Source organism: Pelobates fuscus, chromosome 3 (assembly GCF_036172605.1).
Source record: "Pelobates fuscus isolate aPelFus1 chromosome 3, aPelFus1.pri, whole genome shotgun sequence".
NCBI classification, from domain to species: domain Eukaryota; kingdom Metazoa; phylum Chordata; class Amphibia; order Anura; family Pelobatidae; genus Pelobates; species Pelobates fuscus.
Window position 1 is genome coordinate 255,295,326 of NC_086319.1, and position 19,881 is coordinate 255,315,206.

The 19,881-nt window shown below is 39.6% G+C and overlaps 1 protein-coding gene across 1 annotated transcript in view; it reads right to left on the bottom strand.

The window, feature by feature from the left end:
• Window positions 1-19,881, bottom strand: part of SND1 (staphylococcal nuclease and tudor domain containing 1) — a 594,953-nt gene that overhangs the window by 338,963 nt on the left and 236,109 nt on the right. Inside the window, exon 14 of the mRNA XM_063448347.1 lies at window positions 7,024-7,096. Within this exon, the coding sequence (XP_063304417.1) occupies window positions 7,024-7,096 (73 nt within the window). The remainder of the gene's footprint in view (window positions 1-7,023; window positions 7,097-19,881) is intronic.

Here is a 19,881-nt window from a genome sequence, read left to right on the forward strand (position 1 = left end):
TTAAACACTAGGAATTGAACAAAGCCCAAGATAAACTAATTTCTTCCATTTGGTGAGAAATAATTGTCTGTCTTTGCAGCGTTTCCAAAATCATAGACAACTGGTATTGCTAGTCCATTGTCTGTTGGGCAGCTTCCGGCGTTATATCTTACAGGGTATTTGTCAGACAGTCTCAGTCCAGGAGGATACCGCAGAGTGGGTTGTTGGGGATCAGCAGTATGGTGGTAACAGAGTTCAAGCAGCTATATGTAGCGAGGGTAGAGAAATCGGTCTGCATAAGGAGCGGGGATGTGTCCCCGGGGGTTGGTTGTGTACTCCGCTGAGGGGCCTCGGTGTCAATTGTTAGCACCCAGAACGGATATCGGGAGCTTCAGGTGCGGTGCGCAGATATACCAGCCTAGAGCGCCAAGAGCCCCGAGGGGAATAATCATCTCAACGGAGCGCCATGTCAGAAGGTAAGCGAGTTCTCAGACCGGAGCTCTTGCCGCGCATGCGCATTCAGCCGAAAGGGAGGATCGGAGGCGGAGAGGAGGAGGAGAGCTCACCGCCCGGGCGCTGGAGATAGAGGTAAGTTTAACCCCTTCCTCACACCAGAGCCCGGCGGGAGGGGGACCCTGAGGGTGGGGGCACCCTCAGGGCACTATAGTGCCAGGAAAACGAGTATGTTTTCCTGGCACTATAGTGGTCCTTTAAGGGTACATATAGAAGTGGTCACTGGCAAATTGGATAGTTGTGGAATCCTGTATAGGAATTTAAAAATCATAATGCTCCAGTCAATTTGTTCCCATCATATAATGTTTTCTTTCTGGAAGCAATGCAACATTCAGGATATAATAATTACATGCAAAAATATAAATACTGCAGTTATATCAGTAAAACACAAAGGAAAAAGATTAGATTTATCTTCTAAAGGCATACAGGAGCTGTCATCGGTTATGTGGAATACATTTGGTTGCACGTTAATGTGAAACCTGTAGTACTCCTTTCTCTTCCAGAGTGGAAACCTTTTTTGGAAACTGCAGAAATGTTCTGTCACAGGCCGGGAGCCATCACGTTGTATTGGGCAGAAAATGACATGCAGCGAAAGCTAATAAGACATGGTCGTATGACGAGCCTTGAAGCTGCACTCAAGGCAAGTAACACCCCTCCGAGCAAAGGACATAACACTGCTACAGACTTCAGCCATTCCTGTTAAATAACCTTTCAACAGTGATAAGGGACAGCATGGGGGACGTGGAAATGTTGTAGAAGCTGCTTTCTAAACACATTATGTAATGAGACATCCATCCTACAAATCAGAACGTCATAATTGGGAGAAATATCTAAACTAATTTTGATTGGTCATTTTCTTAGCCTACTCACTCAAAACATTTGGAAAAAGTCAAATGTTTCATACACTAAGAAGCTTTATTACTGGGCCTAATTCAAGCTTCTGGAAGACCTTGGTGAACAACAAGTCTAGTAATAGCACATAGCTCATAAAGCAAACTATGATGCTGGCCCAAGAACTCAACCCATGCCAGACAATATCACTGGATGCACACAAGCCTCCTATACAGACCATATATAATGCACCTTACGGTGTGTGCACAGCTAAACTCAGCACATTTTGGGTGTGTGGCATTGCACGTCAGCTTGTTACCTTGCTTGCATTTGTGCTGGTAAGGTCATTTTTTTTTTAAATATTGTTGTATACATATTACACAACATAGTCTTGAAGAGGTGTTTCAATACAGATGTGCTGCATGGTTATTACAGCAGGTGTGGAGTTTTTAAATGTAGTACTGTGAACTCACTAAAAGACGTGGCGTCACAACATAATTTACAGAACAAGTCAGAGTTTAGAGCAGGATTTTGGATCCAGCATAGAGTTGTTTTAACATGTGTAGGAGTGGCCATAAAGTGTATTCTTTAGTTTATTCACTTTGTGGTACAGATTGCAAGGTGGTCCATTACTGGCCAAATCTGGATCACTGATTTAGTGTGATCAACTGCAACTGGTTTAATCTTAAACTGTGTTGGGACAGAACTGTAACTACACATGGAAAATATGAAAATATGAATTGTGAGACAGGTCCATATTAGCAGTTGGGTAAAATTCTCCTTTCTGCTCCATGTGCACGTCTTACATATTAAAGAGTGATGTGTGGGTTATATATTATCCCAGTCCGTTAAGACCCTGAATTTTGAATTACAGAATATTCTAAAACATGTATGTACAAATGTATGAATCACAGTGAAACTATTTTGAGTTAAGATTTTACCTCTCTGCTATAAGAAAACGGTCAAATGTCGACTGAGTGAAAAGTGAGACCGAACACTCACACAGATGTAGCAAACATGACTTCTAGCCATTTGTCCTATTGCATTAAGGTGCTTCTTTGTCAGTTATAAGCAAGGGCATACCTGGAAATAGCAATTGTATATTTCAATGTGGTCCGCTTACGAAACATGTTGTACACAGCAATGCGACATGCCTGAATTGGGTGATCTGAACAATGCAGGCATTCTAATGTTGTGTTCTAAAACACACTGAGTTATAGAGCTGCTGAAGGAGCCGAGGGTCACAAACCCAGAAAAAATATTGTATATCAATATATCTGCGTGATAAGAAATCTGTAAAGAATTTTTACGATACTCTTAATCAGGAGAAACAATGTAGAAAGAAATGGAGATCAGCATGGGAGCTCATTACCAGTCACAGCATTCAAATCAAAATGCTTTATATGTTGACATTATTATCTTAACCTGTTTAACCAAACCCAATTACTGACAAAATGGCATGCAAATAAAATAAAAAATAAATAAGCAACCTGAAGAAAGGCCACTTAATATAAATGATGGGCAGGAAAAGGCAGGAAAAAAAAAAGGCACACAAATACAAAACAGTGATTTTGTCAGCCAGTAACGTAAAGTCTAATGTCAGTTTTCAGGATTTTAACACATCGTATAATTACGGAGACATGTTAGATACAAGAGCTTCTAAAAACATGTTTCAACACTGTCAGCCTATTACTGCATTCCCAACTCTGACTGTGCAATTAACAGCGAGGGCAGCTGCACAACAGAGTTCCATCGCATTGGAGGCTGATGGGAATGGAACGCACACTAAGGAAGTAGGCTAACAACACATTGCAATTGCTAAACGATTAGCAGAACCCATGAATTGGCACACTGTGCCAGCACGAGATCTCTTCCAGGGGTGGGTGTTCAGGCACTGTGTGAAGAGAGCGATACCTTACAGATAACCACTAGTCAAAAGTGCAAAATGCAAGCTTTGTCAGAATGAAATAGCAGAGACATGTTAAGCCTTTAAACAGCAGATGGTGTACACTAGGAAATTCAAACAAGGTGGCAACGAACGATGCAAAATGTAGCGCTGAAGGCCAAGATTAGACACCCCTGGTATAGTGGACTTGTGAAACCTTAAATTAATAGATAGTAATGAGAACTGCAGAGAATGTCACAGCCCAGTATTGTCAACCACAAAAAAAACAGGGTAAACAAAGATGATCTCATTCACTTCAACAGGCCCCCTTAATAAAAAAAAATGTATGTGGTGTGATCGAGAAAGGGTGCTGATTTTTTTTTTTTTTTTTTTTAAAGGGAAACTATAGGCACCTAGACCGCTTCAGCTCACTGGTAATTATTGCAGTTTTAACAATAGGGAGCTACAGTGTCAGAGGGGGAAAAAAATGTTTTTCCTGCCAATATAGTTACCATTTAATGAGAAAACGTACAGGAACGATAGGTTAAAGAGGACCCTGCTCAAATTACAGTCTATAGGAGGTGAGGTATAAAACACAATAGGACAGGAAACAGCAATCAAACAAGGTGGGACTGAAGCAGAGCTGGAGGAGAGAGTAAAGTGCTGCCCTTTAACCCCTTAAGGACACATGACATGTGTGACATGTCATGATTCCCTTTTATTCCAGAAGCTTGGTCCTTAAGGGGTTAAGAGAGAGCAAGAGGCAGGTATGTGAGGTAGAGGTTACTCTGGGAGGCTATAAGCTTTCAAGAGATGGGTTTTAATGCACTTCTTAAACGATTAAAGACTAGGGGAGAGTCTGATAGCGGTAGACAGGCTATTCCATAGGAAGGGAGCCGCCCGCAAGAAGTCCAGCAAGCATTAACTGGCCATACAGTTGCCCATCCAGGAGAAGGTCATGGGCAGAGTGGAGAGACCGAGAAGGGGCATACCTATGGATCTGTGATGAAATATAAGAGGGGCTAGAATTGTTCAATGCTTTTTAGGTATGGGTTGGTACTTTGAATTGACTGCTATAGGATACAGGCAGATAATGTAAGGACTCAGAGGGGTGAGGTGTGAGAGGACCAACTGGAGAGATAAATCAGTCTGGCAGCAGCATTGTAGCAGGGCAATACAGCTTTTGGGAAGACCAATTAGGAGAGGGTTACAGTAACCCATACAAGAAATTACTAGAGTATATAGGAAAACAGAGAACGTATGGGATACGGCAGAACAAAATCTAAAATAAAGAACAAAAAAAAAAAAAAACAGTGAAACAGTTGTATGCAAATGTTCATGCGCAACAATGTGGTACACTCACGAGATAGAGATGTAAAGAGCGCTCTAGGGTGCCTTCCCCGATATAAATGGGTGGCTTAATCTCCCCCTTCCACTTCAATGGAATAGATGTAAAGCAAGACTCTGATGGATGTAGGTTGAAAAAAAGTATCAAAAGCTTTTATTATACACATTTCGTTCCACCAAGGGAACTTCCTCAGAGACCAAATGGCAAATATATTCCAACAATAAAACCAAATGTGACAAAAAAGTAGTCTAATATCCCCCAACTGTGAGTATAAAAGTTAGAAATACAGGTCCTACGCGTATAAAATTTAGGTGAGTACCAAATTGTTCCGCATGAACATTTGCATATAACTGTTATACTATATATATTTTTTTATGTTCTCTGTTTCCCTATATATATATTGCACTAAGGTCGTTTTTGGGTTACGATCTTGGGAGGTTGTCTACTTTAATTCTTAAGATAAGTATATTTCATACTTAAGCTACTACACTATTTACATTGTGGTGTTGTATCTGTTTGAGAAATTACTAGAGCATGGACAAGCTCCTTAGTAGCATCTTGCGTAAGAAAGGGGCAGATGCAGGCTATGTTTTTAAAATGGAATAAACAGGAATTGGTGACAGACTGGATGTGAGGTCAGAATCAAGTATGATGCCAAGACAGCGCACTTGCTAGGATGGACTTATGTGGATACCACTAACTTGAAGGGAGAATTGATAATGGAATTGCAAAAATTAGGCTTTTTTTTTTTTACAATTTGTTAATTTTGAACTAAAAGTTATGCCTTCACGGTCAAGTGATACTCATTCATTGGCAGCAATTATCTGATTGTTTCATGATCTGGTATATATGTTATCATGATTATATCGTTTAAGGTTGTAATCAAAATGTGTACCAATTGTGATCAACAAATATTATTGTCATCCTGCTTTATTTGGGTCCACTTCTATATATACACCTTTTAAATCGACACTGGAGGATTCCAGAGAGGGTAACACAACTTACCCCTGCTCCCCTACACAGTGCATTATCAACCTCTTTCCAAACTGTGAGAAACGAAAGACGCATTAAAGCTAATCCAAAGTATTGTCTGCTTTCCATGTCTAGCTAGCTTGCTGGATAATTGCAGCTGACCCTGAATGGTTTTCACAAAGGGTAAGGACCTTGCGATGCCTGTCTGTAAATGATGAAGCATGGGATGGCTCCATGTGCTGTTTCGTGAGGTCAAAGCGGTGAATCAAATTGCTAAGAACTGCCCAGCCTTTCTATGAGAGTTCAAACATATTCAGCAGTACAAATTATGCATCTTGCACACGCATAATTTAGGTCAGAGGTGCTGGTTTTGTAGTATACATGTTACAAGGGGAATAATTACTCCTAATGTCCTCTAAAGATTTTTAGATTTTATGGCCAGACAGAGGCTCATAATGCTTAACCCTTTTTTTACGGTCCACCAATAGCAGCAAAGAAAAATACACAACGTGAAAGAGGAAACCAAATTCAGATGACCCAACCAATCCCAATGCAGGTCCCTGTATGACACCAAACACCATCCCCATCACTTCCTTTTTCTTTGCTGCTCAGCAATTAAATACGTTTTTTTGTTGCTATGTTGTGCTTAGGATGGTTTTAATTGCATTTATGGGGATCTACTAGCCTGTAAACTTTTTCCCCACTGCCTTCCCTGGCTAACTGGTTGTCCAGTAGCTCAATTTGGGACTCTTCCCCCATCTTTTCTCTCCCTCTGGGGCCTGACCTGTTTCCCTCCAGCGCTCGCTTCCTATTTTCCCCTTCAGACCTCTGCTCTCTACCCTGCTTGGCTCTGGCTCTATTTGCTGCACTAAAGCGGCTCGCCACTCCTGCTCTGAGTCTCTTCCCTCTTCGATAGTGTGTATTCGCATTTGGAGTTCAGAGGCTATTCGGCCTCAGAATTTCTCAGAACCCGGTGTGCAATTCATGCAAGATCCCACAAATCTCGCAAGAGTTGCTGTTGTGGCCTTCTCTGTGTCCCCCTGAGCACTTCGGGTCCTTGCTCAGTCTGTGTATGAGTGTTGCTTTGGTTCATCCCCTACTGTTGCTCTGATGATTTGCTTTTCAAAGTATTTTAGCAGGGTGATGCACTGACTCTCCCTATGCTCCCCAGAGAACTTCTAGTGGTTATAGTGCTTGCAATGTTCCTTTAATTAAAAAAAAAAAAAATGGTGTGGAATTTGTTTGTCATTCCATATGCAATTACTTAGACTTTTCAAATGTTTTCCACTTTTGTTTCGCTCACACCTGTATTTTTCATAACATTTTTGTATTTGTATTTTTCCATAAACTTTAATACACTCAAAACAAAATATTTTTCAACTCACACGTGGGATTTCTGAGTGGTGGACCAGTAAGACTGCTGAATAGTGGACATAAAGGGACTATGCCCATTAGTGGTTGCCAATAGACTATGTAAGAATTATTTTGGCCTTACCCCAGAGATGTCTGCCACTCTGTGGATAGGAACTTCTTTCTTGCTGTGGAGACCTTTGGCATTCTTGATGGCTCTGTGAGAAGAGGGAAAAAAAACCGTGAAATGGTGAGGAACAGTGTGAAGATCACATTTTTATATTTATTTAAAACTTGATCCCCTGCCTTCGTTATTTGGGATTGTGTAAAGCTCGTGATCACTACCCACTCATTATATGCTCTGAATAAGTGCTATAACCAACTGGACAATAATAACACAAGAAAGCTACAATCATTTTTGTTAAACGTGTGGCAAAGGCAACGGACTTTAAAAGTGTTATTATGGTTGCTCACACACAACATTGAAACTATTTCAACAAATGTGCCATTATATATACAGCTCATTGATCCCTTTGATTTTTAAGAGGAAACATTTATTTATCATAGCTGGAACAGGGTATACTGTCAGCACGACAGGGCCTCTTTAATGATGTCAGCGCTGGGGGGAAGGGACAGTAATTCTCTCTCCCAGGTAACAGATCGAGTGACGTGAGGAAGTTGAAGAGTAGGAATGGCAGACTGGGAGAGACGCTAACCCCTCAACAGCCTCAGGCAGCCGACTGGACCCCAGGAAAGCCATCCACCTGCACCTAAAATTAGGAAACATGATGGTGGCTAAAAAAAATTGTGTGTCATTCTGTGTGTCTGTGCATCTGTCAGGATTACATATTAATCCAGCACGTAGAATTTATATCACTCCTAGGACTAAAAGGAAACATCTTACCGGGCCTTAGAATGGCCAGACTTAACATACCAAAGAATAGTCAGGATGCTTGCCGAGGTCAGGGGGCACAGAATGGGACACAACAATAAGGGGAAGCCAGAAGTCAGGGATACCAGAACACAGGGAAGTCAAACAAAGCCAAAGCCAAAGTCAAAAACCAGAAATAAAAGCTCAGTAACACACTCTCTGATAACCACTAGGGAAACCACAACAGGGCAATGAGGAAAAGTAAATTTGAGTTTAAATAAGTGCTTTACAGTTCTGATTGGCTGAAAACTGCCTTTGACCCCAAAATGTGTGCATGCGTCTCCTGCATGCCAACAGTCATTAACGTGCGTGCGTGCGGGCGGCGTCTATCAACACGCTGCAGGAGTCCGTTATACAGAAGCATGGCTGCTGGGCGCAGATACCGCAAGGTGAGGAGGAATATGTTACATCTGAACGTGTGTCATTCTGTGTGTCTGTGCATCTGAACGTGTCATTCTGTGTGTCTGTGCATCTGAACGTGTGTCCTTCTGTGTGTCTGTGCATCTGAACGTGTGTCCTTCTGTGTGTCTGTGCATCTGAACGTGTGTCAGTCTGTGTGTCTGTGCATCTGAACGTGTGTCATTCTGTGTGTCTGTGCATCTGAACGTGTGTCATTCTGTGTGTCTGTGCATCTGAACGTGTGTCATTCTGTGTGTCTGTGCATCTGAACGTGTGTCAGTCTGTGTGTCTGTGCATCTGAACGTGTGTCAGTCTGTGTGTCTGTGCATCTGAACGTGTGTCATTCTGTGTGTCTGTGCATCTGAACGTGTGTCATTCTGTGTGTCTGTGCATCTGAACGTGTGTCATTCTGTGTGTCTGTGCATCTGAACGTGTGTCATTCTGTGTGTCTGTGCATCTGAACGTGTGTCATTCTGTGTGTCTGTGCATCTGAACGTGTGTCATTCTGTGTGTCTGTGCATCTGAACGTGTGTCATTCTGTGTGTCTGTGCATCTGAACGTGTGTCATTCTGTGTGTCTGTGCATCTGAACGTGTGTCATTCTGTATTTCAGTTTGTGTGTGTGCATATTTGCACAGCCATCAGTGTGTCTGTATCTGCATGTGTGCTATTGTGTGTGTATTTGCATGGGTGTCAGTGTGTGAATCTGTGCGTCTGTCTTTTACAACGCTACATAAAAACACAAATTCACTCCTACATTCACAAACACATTCCATTCAAACACACGCTCACATTCAAAACACACAAACAACTGCTCAGTGCTAAATACAACCCTGCAAGGAAAGGCAAATAGTAATCCCCCCCGATTGGAAGTTTACGTTTTGGCCATCCTTGCGGTAGGGGAGCCATACAAAATTCCTACACCAGGGTCCTGTCTTTAGTTCCGACACTGCTTCTGCACCTTGATACAGACACATTGGTTTGTGCTTGTGGTTTTATTTTTTTTCTCCCATTTTCTGCTCGAAATTTTGTGCAATGTCAGAAAGGCCATTTTGAGAATTCTCCACAAAATGGTATTACCCATTTTATTAAATTTTCTCAAACTTTCAAATTTGTGTGTAAAACTGGTCCAGGACAAATATTTGGTGGTGTTTTCAGTGGAACTCCCTCAGGAGAAAACAGGATGAATTACAAGAACAAGACATCATCCTCTCCATAAACCGTTTCTCACACTCCAGCAGGGGCGGACTGACCGGTCGGGCACTTCGGACATGGCCCCTTTAAATGCTGCAGCCGCCTGAGCGCTCTCTTAAGAGCCTCAGGCGGCTGCAGCTTCTCACCTCCCCTCCCTTGTAGCGTGGCCGAGCTGCACTCCTGTCCGCGGTGCCCGGCCGGAGTGATAGGAAGGTGCACACTGTGCACCTTCCTGTCAGTCCGGCCGGGAACAGTAAACAGTCCAGTACCTCTAGCATTCAAACAAAGCAACAGAACAAGCAATTAAAGGGGGGAAAGGGTGCTTTTTCAGCATGTTATAATAAGCAAATACAATGAAATGGGGCAGAGAAATGTAACCTTCTACGCAAAACAGTATTGGTGGGTGTATAAAATAATGTAATCAAACTCACATTTAAATTAATTCCTACTCCCGCAGGCTGATTTAATAAGGGTCATAGCTTTTACGGTTTTGAAACATTTATTAAGCCAGGTGGTAAAATCATATGTTCCATATTGTTCTCCAAGATTCCTTGTACACTGTTTACAGATATTTTTGGCTCTTAAATGATGAGTCTATCAGAGGATATGCAAATCCTACTACACAACCGCATGCCGTGCAATTGTTTCACCCTGCTGCAGCAGCTGGGAATAAGGAAAGTGTTGAGATTACAATACACTGAGCATGTTCACACTGTGTAAGCACAAAGCCATTTCCATAGCCTTACATCAGCATTTGCAAGCATTCATTCTAACAGAAAACAGTAAACCCACACTGCAAAGGAGAGAGAGCGGGGTTTTGGGTATAGAGCACCGATTTTACACATCAAACGTAATACTGCATTATCTTATTTAAGTCCTCTGACTGTTTAATCACACAGAGGGATTTGAAGACAAAATATGCAGTCTGTGCTTTGTGTTAATGAAAAAAAATATTCCCTTTCAGGTGCAAAGGAAGGCTGGTCAATCAGACGACGGACATAAATTGTCAAAATGTTACGCAGAAGGGAGAACAACAAGGCGATAGGCTGGGCTAGCTATCAAAAGCCAGAGCGAGACGGAATTGCAACTTCTAATTGTAGCTAGCCGTAAATAAGAGACAATAAACAGTGTGTGTCTGTCAATAGTTTAGTGATGTCTTTACAAGTTGCCGGCTTGTTTGGATTACTGCCCAGCATGCTGCTGTAAAAATAGCCCTGCTCTTTGCTCAATTCCTTTACCACCTGTTGTCATTAAAGCTTTTGTGCACGGCCCTTTCTATCAAGGATGAATCAAGATGACTGTCTCAGAGCCCCCCACCCTCTGTGCTGGGATAGAATTAATGGCCAGTAAGGTCAAAGGAAGTAGAAAGTCCATGCTGAGCCTCTATTCAAACCCAGCTCTAAGGTGACTGAATGTCCCAGTGGGCAAAAGGTTTGGGCTCTCCCTGCAAACATATCCATATGGTTAACGTCACCAGCAAATAACTTACTAAAAGTATCAATAAGGAGTAGATGTTTTCAGAATTTCTATCTATTTTTTAATTTACCAGTTCATTGTCAAAGCTGCATGATGAGAAAGGTGTGCAAACAGATCTGGCAGCTATTTTCTTTTCCTGTTTGTGATGTCATTGCTCAGTGAAATTTAGTAAATAAGTAAAGTCTGACTAGACCAAAACCCGTATTTCCAAACATAATTATAGACTTCCTATTTAGGTCCGCAGAGAGTGGAGTAAAAAGGTTTTAAACTTACCTTTTCTCCATTGCTATGCTGGTCTCGCCGCAGCCATGCATCAATGGCCGAGATCAATCTTGACAATCTCAGCCAATCCAATGTTTTCCCAGAGGAAAGCACTGGCAGGGTATTTTGCATGCACATTGAATCAATGCATCGCTACGGAAGCGTTCAGCGTCATTTAGAGTGTTAAGTTGCTGAATGAAGGTGTTGCACTTTGTGCAGCAATGACCCAAGAAGCACCTCTAATGGTTGTCTGAGTGACTGCCACTAGAGGCGCTACTAAGCAGCAATGTAAACACTGCATTTTCTCTGAAAAGGCAGAGTTTTCACTGCTCAGCTTGCAGGGACAGGCTATAGACACCAGAGCCACTACATTAAGCTGTAGTAGTTCTGGTGACTAAAGTGTAAATTGGCATGGATAAAGGATACAATATGTGTATGCAGAGGAGCTAAATTGTATCAGGCGCCTGGAGAAAATTAGTTTACAAAACAATATGTGGTTACATATTTCATAAAATAGGAAGGACACATAAAATTAGCTAGCAAACACTCACACACTGCACTGTAAGTGCTCAAAATAAGTGCTCCGGTGGGTGCTAGAATACACAGAGAACGCACTTTATGCTGACACATATACACCATTTTACAGAGAAAAAGTCAATTACATATAAAGAACATTAGATGTAGGCCTTAATTTAATTACGCTTAACATTGGAATCAAGATATATTCAGTCACAAAATACTAAATAAAATATTTAAACAGGAAGTAACAGTTTAGTGTGTAGCATATCAAAGTGAAACTGCCTCCACTGTTTCCTCACCATCACGGTCAGATAAAATGGATGTTGATTAAGCAAAGTATAAATTCTGTAGTATTGAGGGTCTGGAAAGTGAGTGGCCTGTTATGATTATATTTTATATATCTATATAAACCAGGAAGGCTGCAATAACCTAAACATGCATATATTACAAGGTTGCTACTGGGACCAGTTGATACAACAATAAGATTCCAACAACCCAACACACCCACTCATCTAAACAACATCTTCAAAGCTCACAAATGTAATATTTTTAAAAATTTAAAAAATAAAACCACACGAACAAAAAGTTCTGAATAGGAAGCAATGCATTTTTCAAAAAGAGGTTTTCTAAACAGAGTTATTATACCTCCCATGCATGCCACATTTTTTGCATCGTGTGCCAGTAAAGCGAGCATTTCAGCTTATGTGAAGTCATTTATTAATTAGGAATTTGCAGTCTACAGCCTTCTACTGTCAAAACAATCTATAAACCTAGTTTAGGGCTAGGCAGTCTTCGTCACTCCAGATGTTGTGGACTACATCTCCCATAATGCTCTCCCAGCCATAAAGCTGGCAAAGTATCAGGGGAGATGTAGTCAACATCTGGAGTGCCGAAGGTTACCTAGCCTTGACCTAGTTTATGAAGTCAGCTGTAAATGAAGCAGCCCATCTGCAAACTAAGAAATGGATTGAGCGGGCTACAAAATACTAAAGGCACACTTCCCTTCGAATATCTGATCAAAGGAGAAGAAAGCACTCTTTGCAGAGGGCATAAATCAAATACTTATGACAAAGCACACCTCTCCTGCCATGTGTTCAGAGCAATTTGCAGAACTGCCAAAAATTAAAGAAACACATCAATGCAATGTGCCCCATAGCATCTAAACAAAGAAGACTGACGGCTGGAATTATGCAGCCCTTCATCAACTGAAGCCTGGAGACTACAACTGAAAGTTTTATCAGTCTCCAAATATGATGAATGAGCGATATTAAAAACCAGGACGTGAAAATAAATGCTTTCAGATACTGGGCTACTGTGCACATTCCTATCCTACATATTTGACTTCTTTATAGCTGAGATGTACATGACAAACGTCACTTAACCCTTCACTATGCCCACTTACAATTCAGGAACAGTAATGCACTCTTACTTCAACCTGCAATAAAGGCTCTGCAGAGGATGACAGGGTGTTTTTGTTTCTTTGTTGCCGTCCACACTTAAAGAAATGCTTTTCTGTCTATGCTTAGGTTTCTATGGCAACCAGTGATGCTATAAATGCTCGCTTTAGATTCACTGCCACTGCAAGAAAATGTATACAACTACAAAACAATTACATATTATTAAACTCTAAACTCTCAGGTCAACAACATTCACCAGACACATTATCTTTATATTTGAGGCTAGAAAAATAGATTTACGTATTCCAAACATAATTATAGACTTCCTATTTAGGTCCGCAGAGAGTGGAGTAAAAAGGTTTTAAACTTACCTTTTCTCCATTGCTATGCTGGTCTCCCCCCCCCCCCCCCCCCCCCCCCACCCCCCACACACACTTCCCTCTCCCTCTCTCTTTCACCTAGTCTAGACTTTCTGTTGATGTCCAATCACAGACTGCCCAGTGCAGCTCAATTAGAAGTCTTTGCAAGGCAGGTGCTCTGGGCAATTGCAGGCTCATAGTTTAGTCTGAGCTAACCAAACTATGAAGTAACAGGACCTGTTGTCTGATTTAAAGCCAAAGGGGTGTGTAACCAGGTTAGTTTATATAAAAAAAAAAGTGTCAATTTCTATTGAAATCTGCATTTTTTTGCAAAATGGGGGGTCAGCAAGCTAACATACTTTTGTGGTCAGGAGTGTCCCTTTAATTTCTATGCAAAATGAATCAGCAAGTGTGTTCATCAAATGCACACATGCTTAGGAATCCTTACAGCACGCTATAAGACCCATAATTGGTTAGACTCCAGAGAAAGGATCCCTGGGAAAACACACAAAAGGAAAATTTTAAAAAAATACACTAGGAGGATATAAAATTCTGCTTTAAATATGTAATTCATAGATCATTAAACCCCATGGTATTCATGCAATCTAATCAACAGCTTGCTGCTGCTCATCAATTTGGACACAATATAATGTGTACACCACACACTGCATCACAGTTTCAATCATAACACTAGGGGACAGGAAAGCCCCAGACACAGCTTCATTTTCAAGACATTACTTCCACCAGATTTGAGTAGCAACGTTTCAACCTTTCCTCCTGGGTTTTTATTATGGCTTAGTAAAACACCCTCATGGGTTGAAATAAGAATGGAAACACACTTTTCCATTGGACAAGAACAGTTTTGGAATTCAAGATGTGTCTTGAGGCACTTGCGTACAATATTATACACAACTTACCACCGCTATTACTGGCATTCTTATTTAAAAAATTAACAATTGCTTTGCAAAGAGCAGTCTCTATTTTCCTTTCGAATTTCCTTTTATCTACAAGCAAGAAAACTTTACCCAATATGATAAAAGATCAAGCAATTACTGAGTGGTATGCTGACATTTAATGGCAATCTGCTTCCTAAAAGCAAAATTCAGCGGCCAGATTAAAAGCCACAATTGACAGGTCAAATGAATCAAGACAAAAAGAAGGACCGTGTCAAACAGGAAAAAACTGGTAGCATCATTAACCTGCTGATACAGGGAGGACTTTGCAGTATAACATCTAGCAGTAGATTGTCAGCCAAGGGTCAGTTTCTTGGCAATTATGAGTTCATATTGATTGCGCCTCTTCATGTACTCAATGTGGCAAGTAAGGCTTTTCCAATCTATCAGCCAAGATTTGTAAAAAAGAAAGGTTTACATAAAAAGAATAATCTCAATAAAAAACAACCACAGAATTGTAAAAGTAAATAAACCTAGAACCGCCATAAGTGATATTCTAAAGGACATGGAACAACCACAGGTTAAAGCAGGCCCGTACTTCAATTAAAGTAAGCACACAAATGATTTTGTAAGACATAAAATATATAGCAGAGTCTGGAATGAGGGGAACATAGTTGAGAGAGACCTCTGGGACTTTTAAGGGCAGTGGTCAGATTACTCATTGCAAAGAATTATGTTGTGAACCAACATTATTGTATAGTGCCCAAAATACACAGACTGCATTGTATTAAATTTAGTTGGCAAGGTCAAGTTAAAAAGGAATTTTGAGAGGATGCCTATGTCTGGATCAAGTGTAGTAGAAGGAGCTGCCTTTGCATTCTGTTTGTGAGAAGAACATCCGCACAAGATCAATCTTACAGACATGTCTGACCTCTGAAAGACAGAACGAGCCTCTCTAATATAAAAAGAAAGAAAAACTTTAAGGTCCATTTTCACTAGTATATGTATATTGGTGTATCACTGGCTGCATATAAATAAGAATCTTATCTTCATCATTTCCAATTATACAAGCCAAAGAGATTAAGCTTTTGATTAAGCTTCTTTTTATTTGATACACAGCAAAGGTGATTGCAAATGTAATCTCCATGCAAAGAAAATCCAACCCAACCTTGAAGTACTGCCCTTGATATGGGTGAATGACGTGTGATGTCTTCTAGTGAGGTCAAATTAGAGGAGACTGGAAACAACCATACTTCCACTCAATGCAAGCATACAGAAAAACATCAAGCAAAGAAACAAGGTTTGTGGGAAAATATACTTTTGAATGTGTGTTTAAACCACTGACTAGTGAATTAAAAATTGTGCAAATGGGAGTCATACCTCCCAAGGATGTCTACTTAAGAGGGGCAGTCCTTTTTCTATTATGTCTCTTTTCTATTAGCCCCATGATTGTTGGTATGAGAGACTATAACAAAGCTCAATGGCAATAATACTTACAGTAATTTGTCTAAACTACATTCAATGTGTTTTGAAATAAATCTGTAAATGAAAGATGTTCTAAGTTACATTTTAGCTACATTAGTTATTAGCATGTCACCTAAAATTTCTCAGAACAGCCCCCTGCCCCTGGACACACACCCATACACCATTTAAAATGTTGGTAGGTATGATTTGTTGGCACACAATTGTACTTTCACCTATTTTATGTTTGTGACTAGATTATATTCAGGGGCAATCCTTGTTTCTACAGAGATGAGCTGCACCTAAAGTAGGGTTTTAAACAAGGGAACACTTGTGGTGGGGGTGGTTGTATTTAAAAAATAATTTTAAAATATATATATTTTTTTTACTGTAAACAAGTGATCCCCTTTCCTCTCCCTCTGTTTTCATGCATTGCCATTCACTTTTTAATTTATGCTCTCTCTGTGTTCCTTTATCTTCTTGAACAAATCTCACGATTAGCTAACTAGAGGAGTTAATCTTCGATGTGAACAGTGCTGTTTAAATGTGTCACCTAAACGCATGAACCTTGGTTTCTAATTGTACCTCCTGGTTTTGACTTTGCCTTAACGTGCATCGCACATAGAAACTATTTTTTTGTCGTCTTTTATGTCAACATAAGCTATGTTTCACTGTGCTGTACTGATTTACCATCAATAAACTTTGAATGATAAAAAGCATATTTAAGATATGTTATGGTCAATTGAATTAAAATACATTTGTATGCAGATGTTGGAGGACATGCATTCTGCTGAATCCTTTGGTGGCTAGTCTGGAAATGTTGGTCTGGATCCAGAAAGTGCTTACAGAGTTAGCCAGTGGATACAGAGACTGGTCAGTATTATCACAGTAGTTTCGGATACTTATTGTTAGTTCTGTATACTGCTAAGATCTGATAGAGCAATTAAATACCTTGCACACAAGTTTAATCACAATGGCTCAACAGCCCTTAGCAAAATAAAAAATAAAAGTAGTACAAAGACCACCACATTTTGTTTAGCATTCAAAAGGTTGAATAGGTGTCTCATGGTTGACACATCCAAACCAAAGCTTTGGTCCAAAGGCTGCAAATAGCAAGCTTATTGATCAAGTACCCATCAAATGGGATGGAACTTAATGTGCTCTGATTTGCATTCTACTTCACAGTATTCTGGCAACAGTAAAAATGGAATATTCTCAAAGTTGCTGTGTTTTACGTGTTTTCAATCACCTGTACTGTACAATGTGTACATAATACATACTGGCTTCACAGAGGGTGTACTGCCATAAGTATGGTTTCATTTGCGGCGTTAAAATTAATTTTGTTAAAATTAACCAGACAAGTGAAATGCACAAAGAGAAGAGATATGTATAGAATTACAGGAAATACATTAACTGTCTAGTGGAGCATTACAGATTGAGGGAAATCCAAGGGATTAGATGATAAAATTAAATCAAATTATGTCATCAATCCTTTTGATTAGGCATGGCAAAAATATTTGATTAAGTACGGAAAACCCCCAAAAGACTAATTTATTATACAAATTTGCTTGCAAAACTGAACTCCAATATATAGCTATATGTGATGCAAAAATTCCTATTAGCTAGAGAATGAATTACATATTTTAAACTTCTACAATTCAACTGTAAACAGTTAGAGATTATCAGTCTCCAGTTATTGAGGTCTTGTAATAGACACCATAAAGTATTGTATGAGTGCTTAGTTCACAGATGTAGAGGGTTCCCAACACTGAAATGCTGAAACTTGATATTGTCCTAAATACTAAACATGATTATAAATGTTTAAGCAACAATATATACTACTGTTGCTAACAGGGCATCATTGAAACTAACGCAGCCCTATGTATAGTTATTTTATTAACCAATAACCTCTTCAGTATTTCCAGATGGCCAAGAACCCCACATTTCTAGATATAAAAAGCATGTATGAAACACCAGTGGGTGTCTGATCAGAGTGCTACAAAAAAACTAACCTACCTTCAAAACTTACTACAGCAATTAAAAGAAATAACATAGTAACTATCAGTGCAGGCCATGGAGAGACAGAGGCTTGAGCAATCCATACTTTATCACCCAGAACAGGCTATATAGAAAGGCAAGATGGATGTGCGGGAACATTGGTAAAGCCTTGAGAATTATATAGATAGATATAAATATAAAATAGATATATCCCCTGCACTCACGCTTGAAAAACAGTCCAATGCCGGGCGCACCACCAGAGCTCCAAGATATTGTTCGTTTCTATCTATCTATCTATCTATCTATCTATCTATCTAGATAGATTTTTTTTTTTTTTTTTTAATCAACATTTTATTATAACCTACTGGAATATTAAATCATTTTACAGAGTTACCCAGTTTATAGTTAACTATGGCCCCATAGGTAGCCAACACAATTCTAGGAGAGTCAGCATATATAATAGTTTAAATAGTTAATGAAAATGTCAAAATGCTATCCTGCAAACAAAACCCAATGGTAACTCCAGACAGAATTACTTTTTTTTAAAGCAGCCTAGAACAACATGACAGCCAGGGCGAATCATTGAATGACAAGTGACCTACCACTGTACCCTGCTGCCACTAACAACCTCACACGCAACCCCTTAAGGACCAAACTTCTGGAATAAAATGGAATAATGACGTGTCACACACGTCATGTGTCCTTAAGGGGTTAAATAGCCATGTCATTTCAGATTATAGTGCACTAGCACAAAGTTACAAGAACTGAAAAGATACTACACTTTTTAATGCATTATTTGGAAAAGCAAATTATTCAATGTCACTATTGCATGCTCTAAAATGTTAACCTCACAGAGTATTGAATTGGCTTCTGAGGTCTTTCTGAGGCAGCAAAACTAAACCATCTGAATCTTTATTTTATTGTTTGTAGTCCATCACATTGATTTTGTGTGTTAATTGATCACTAGTAACTAGAGCACACCTAATTTTGAAGTAGGCTTTACTTTGATAACTTAACATGTTAGTATTCAGGAATATACCCTCACAATCAGCAGGTCCAACTGCAATCCTATAAATGATCAGACTGATTAATGGCTTACAAACATATTAAACAAGAGTCCAAAATTGGGGAAGATTGCACCAAAAGTCTATAGTATGATTATTATTTTAGTGTCACATAAAACAATAAGTTCTAATTAAACATGCTAAATAAAAAAGTGTAATGAAAAGATAACTTTAAAACAATAAAACAAAAACAATGGGATGTAAAAGAATAATGACTGCCTGCACCACTACTTTTTGTATTAGTAAATATAAAAAATAAAAAGCACTCAGAGTAACGTGCATAGAACAACAGTGTGGACATTTTACATATACACTTTGCAATTATACTAAGAAATGATCAGATTTGAAATCATAATTAAAATAGCGTCATGAAAACAGGTGAACTGAGAAAGGAATGCATAGAAAGCACAATATCTAAGAATGTGGGATAATTGAAGACCAGCATTTTCCACCGTGACTGTGCATACAAGTCAGGTATGTTAATGAAAATGAACAGAAGGAAGAGGTGTGCAAGGCCTTATAGCTTACACTAAGGGAAATTAGTAGAATATTTAAAAAAAAAAAAAAAAAAAAACATTCAGAAAAAAATAGCTGTAAAAGAGTTGCAAGGTGAGAACCAGGAAGGGCGTTTATAGAACAGAGGTTGTTAAGGGTTTGAATTTGCTTGTGGACAACCGTGTAAAACGAGGCAGGGAGCTCAATAAGGATTTGTAGAGAGTCAGGACCTCTACATGTAGAAGTGGTTAAAATGTGGATAACATGAAAACAATAACGCTCAGTGGGCTGAAGGTCAGAGATTGTTGGTCATTTGAGTTAGAGCAATTGCAGTAAACAAAAAAAAAAGGGGGTGGGGGGGGGGGGGGGAAATACAATTTAACAGGCTTATTTACTAAGGTGAAAATTCCAGAGGCCAGAGTGGCCAAAAACTGAAAGCATTGCGAAGATGATTTGTCCAGTCCGACTCGCTTTAGTGAATAACACTATGTTAAAAGTGTAAAGAATTGCATTTTGCTGTTGTTGCTGCTGAAAATAAAGCTTTGTTGGTTCGAGAA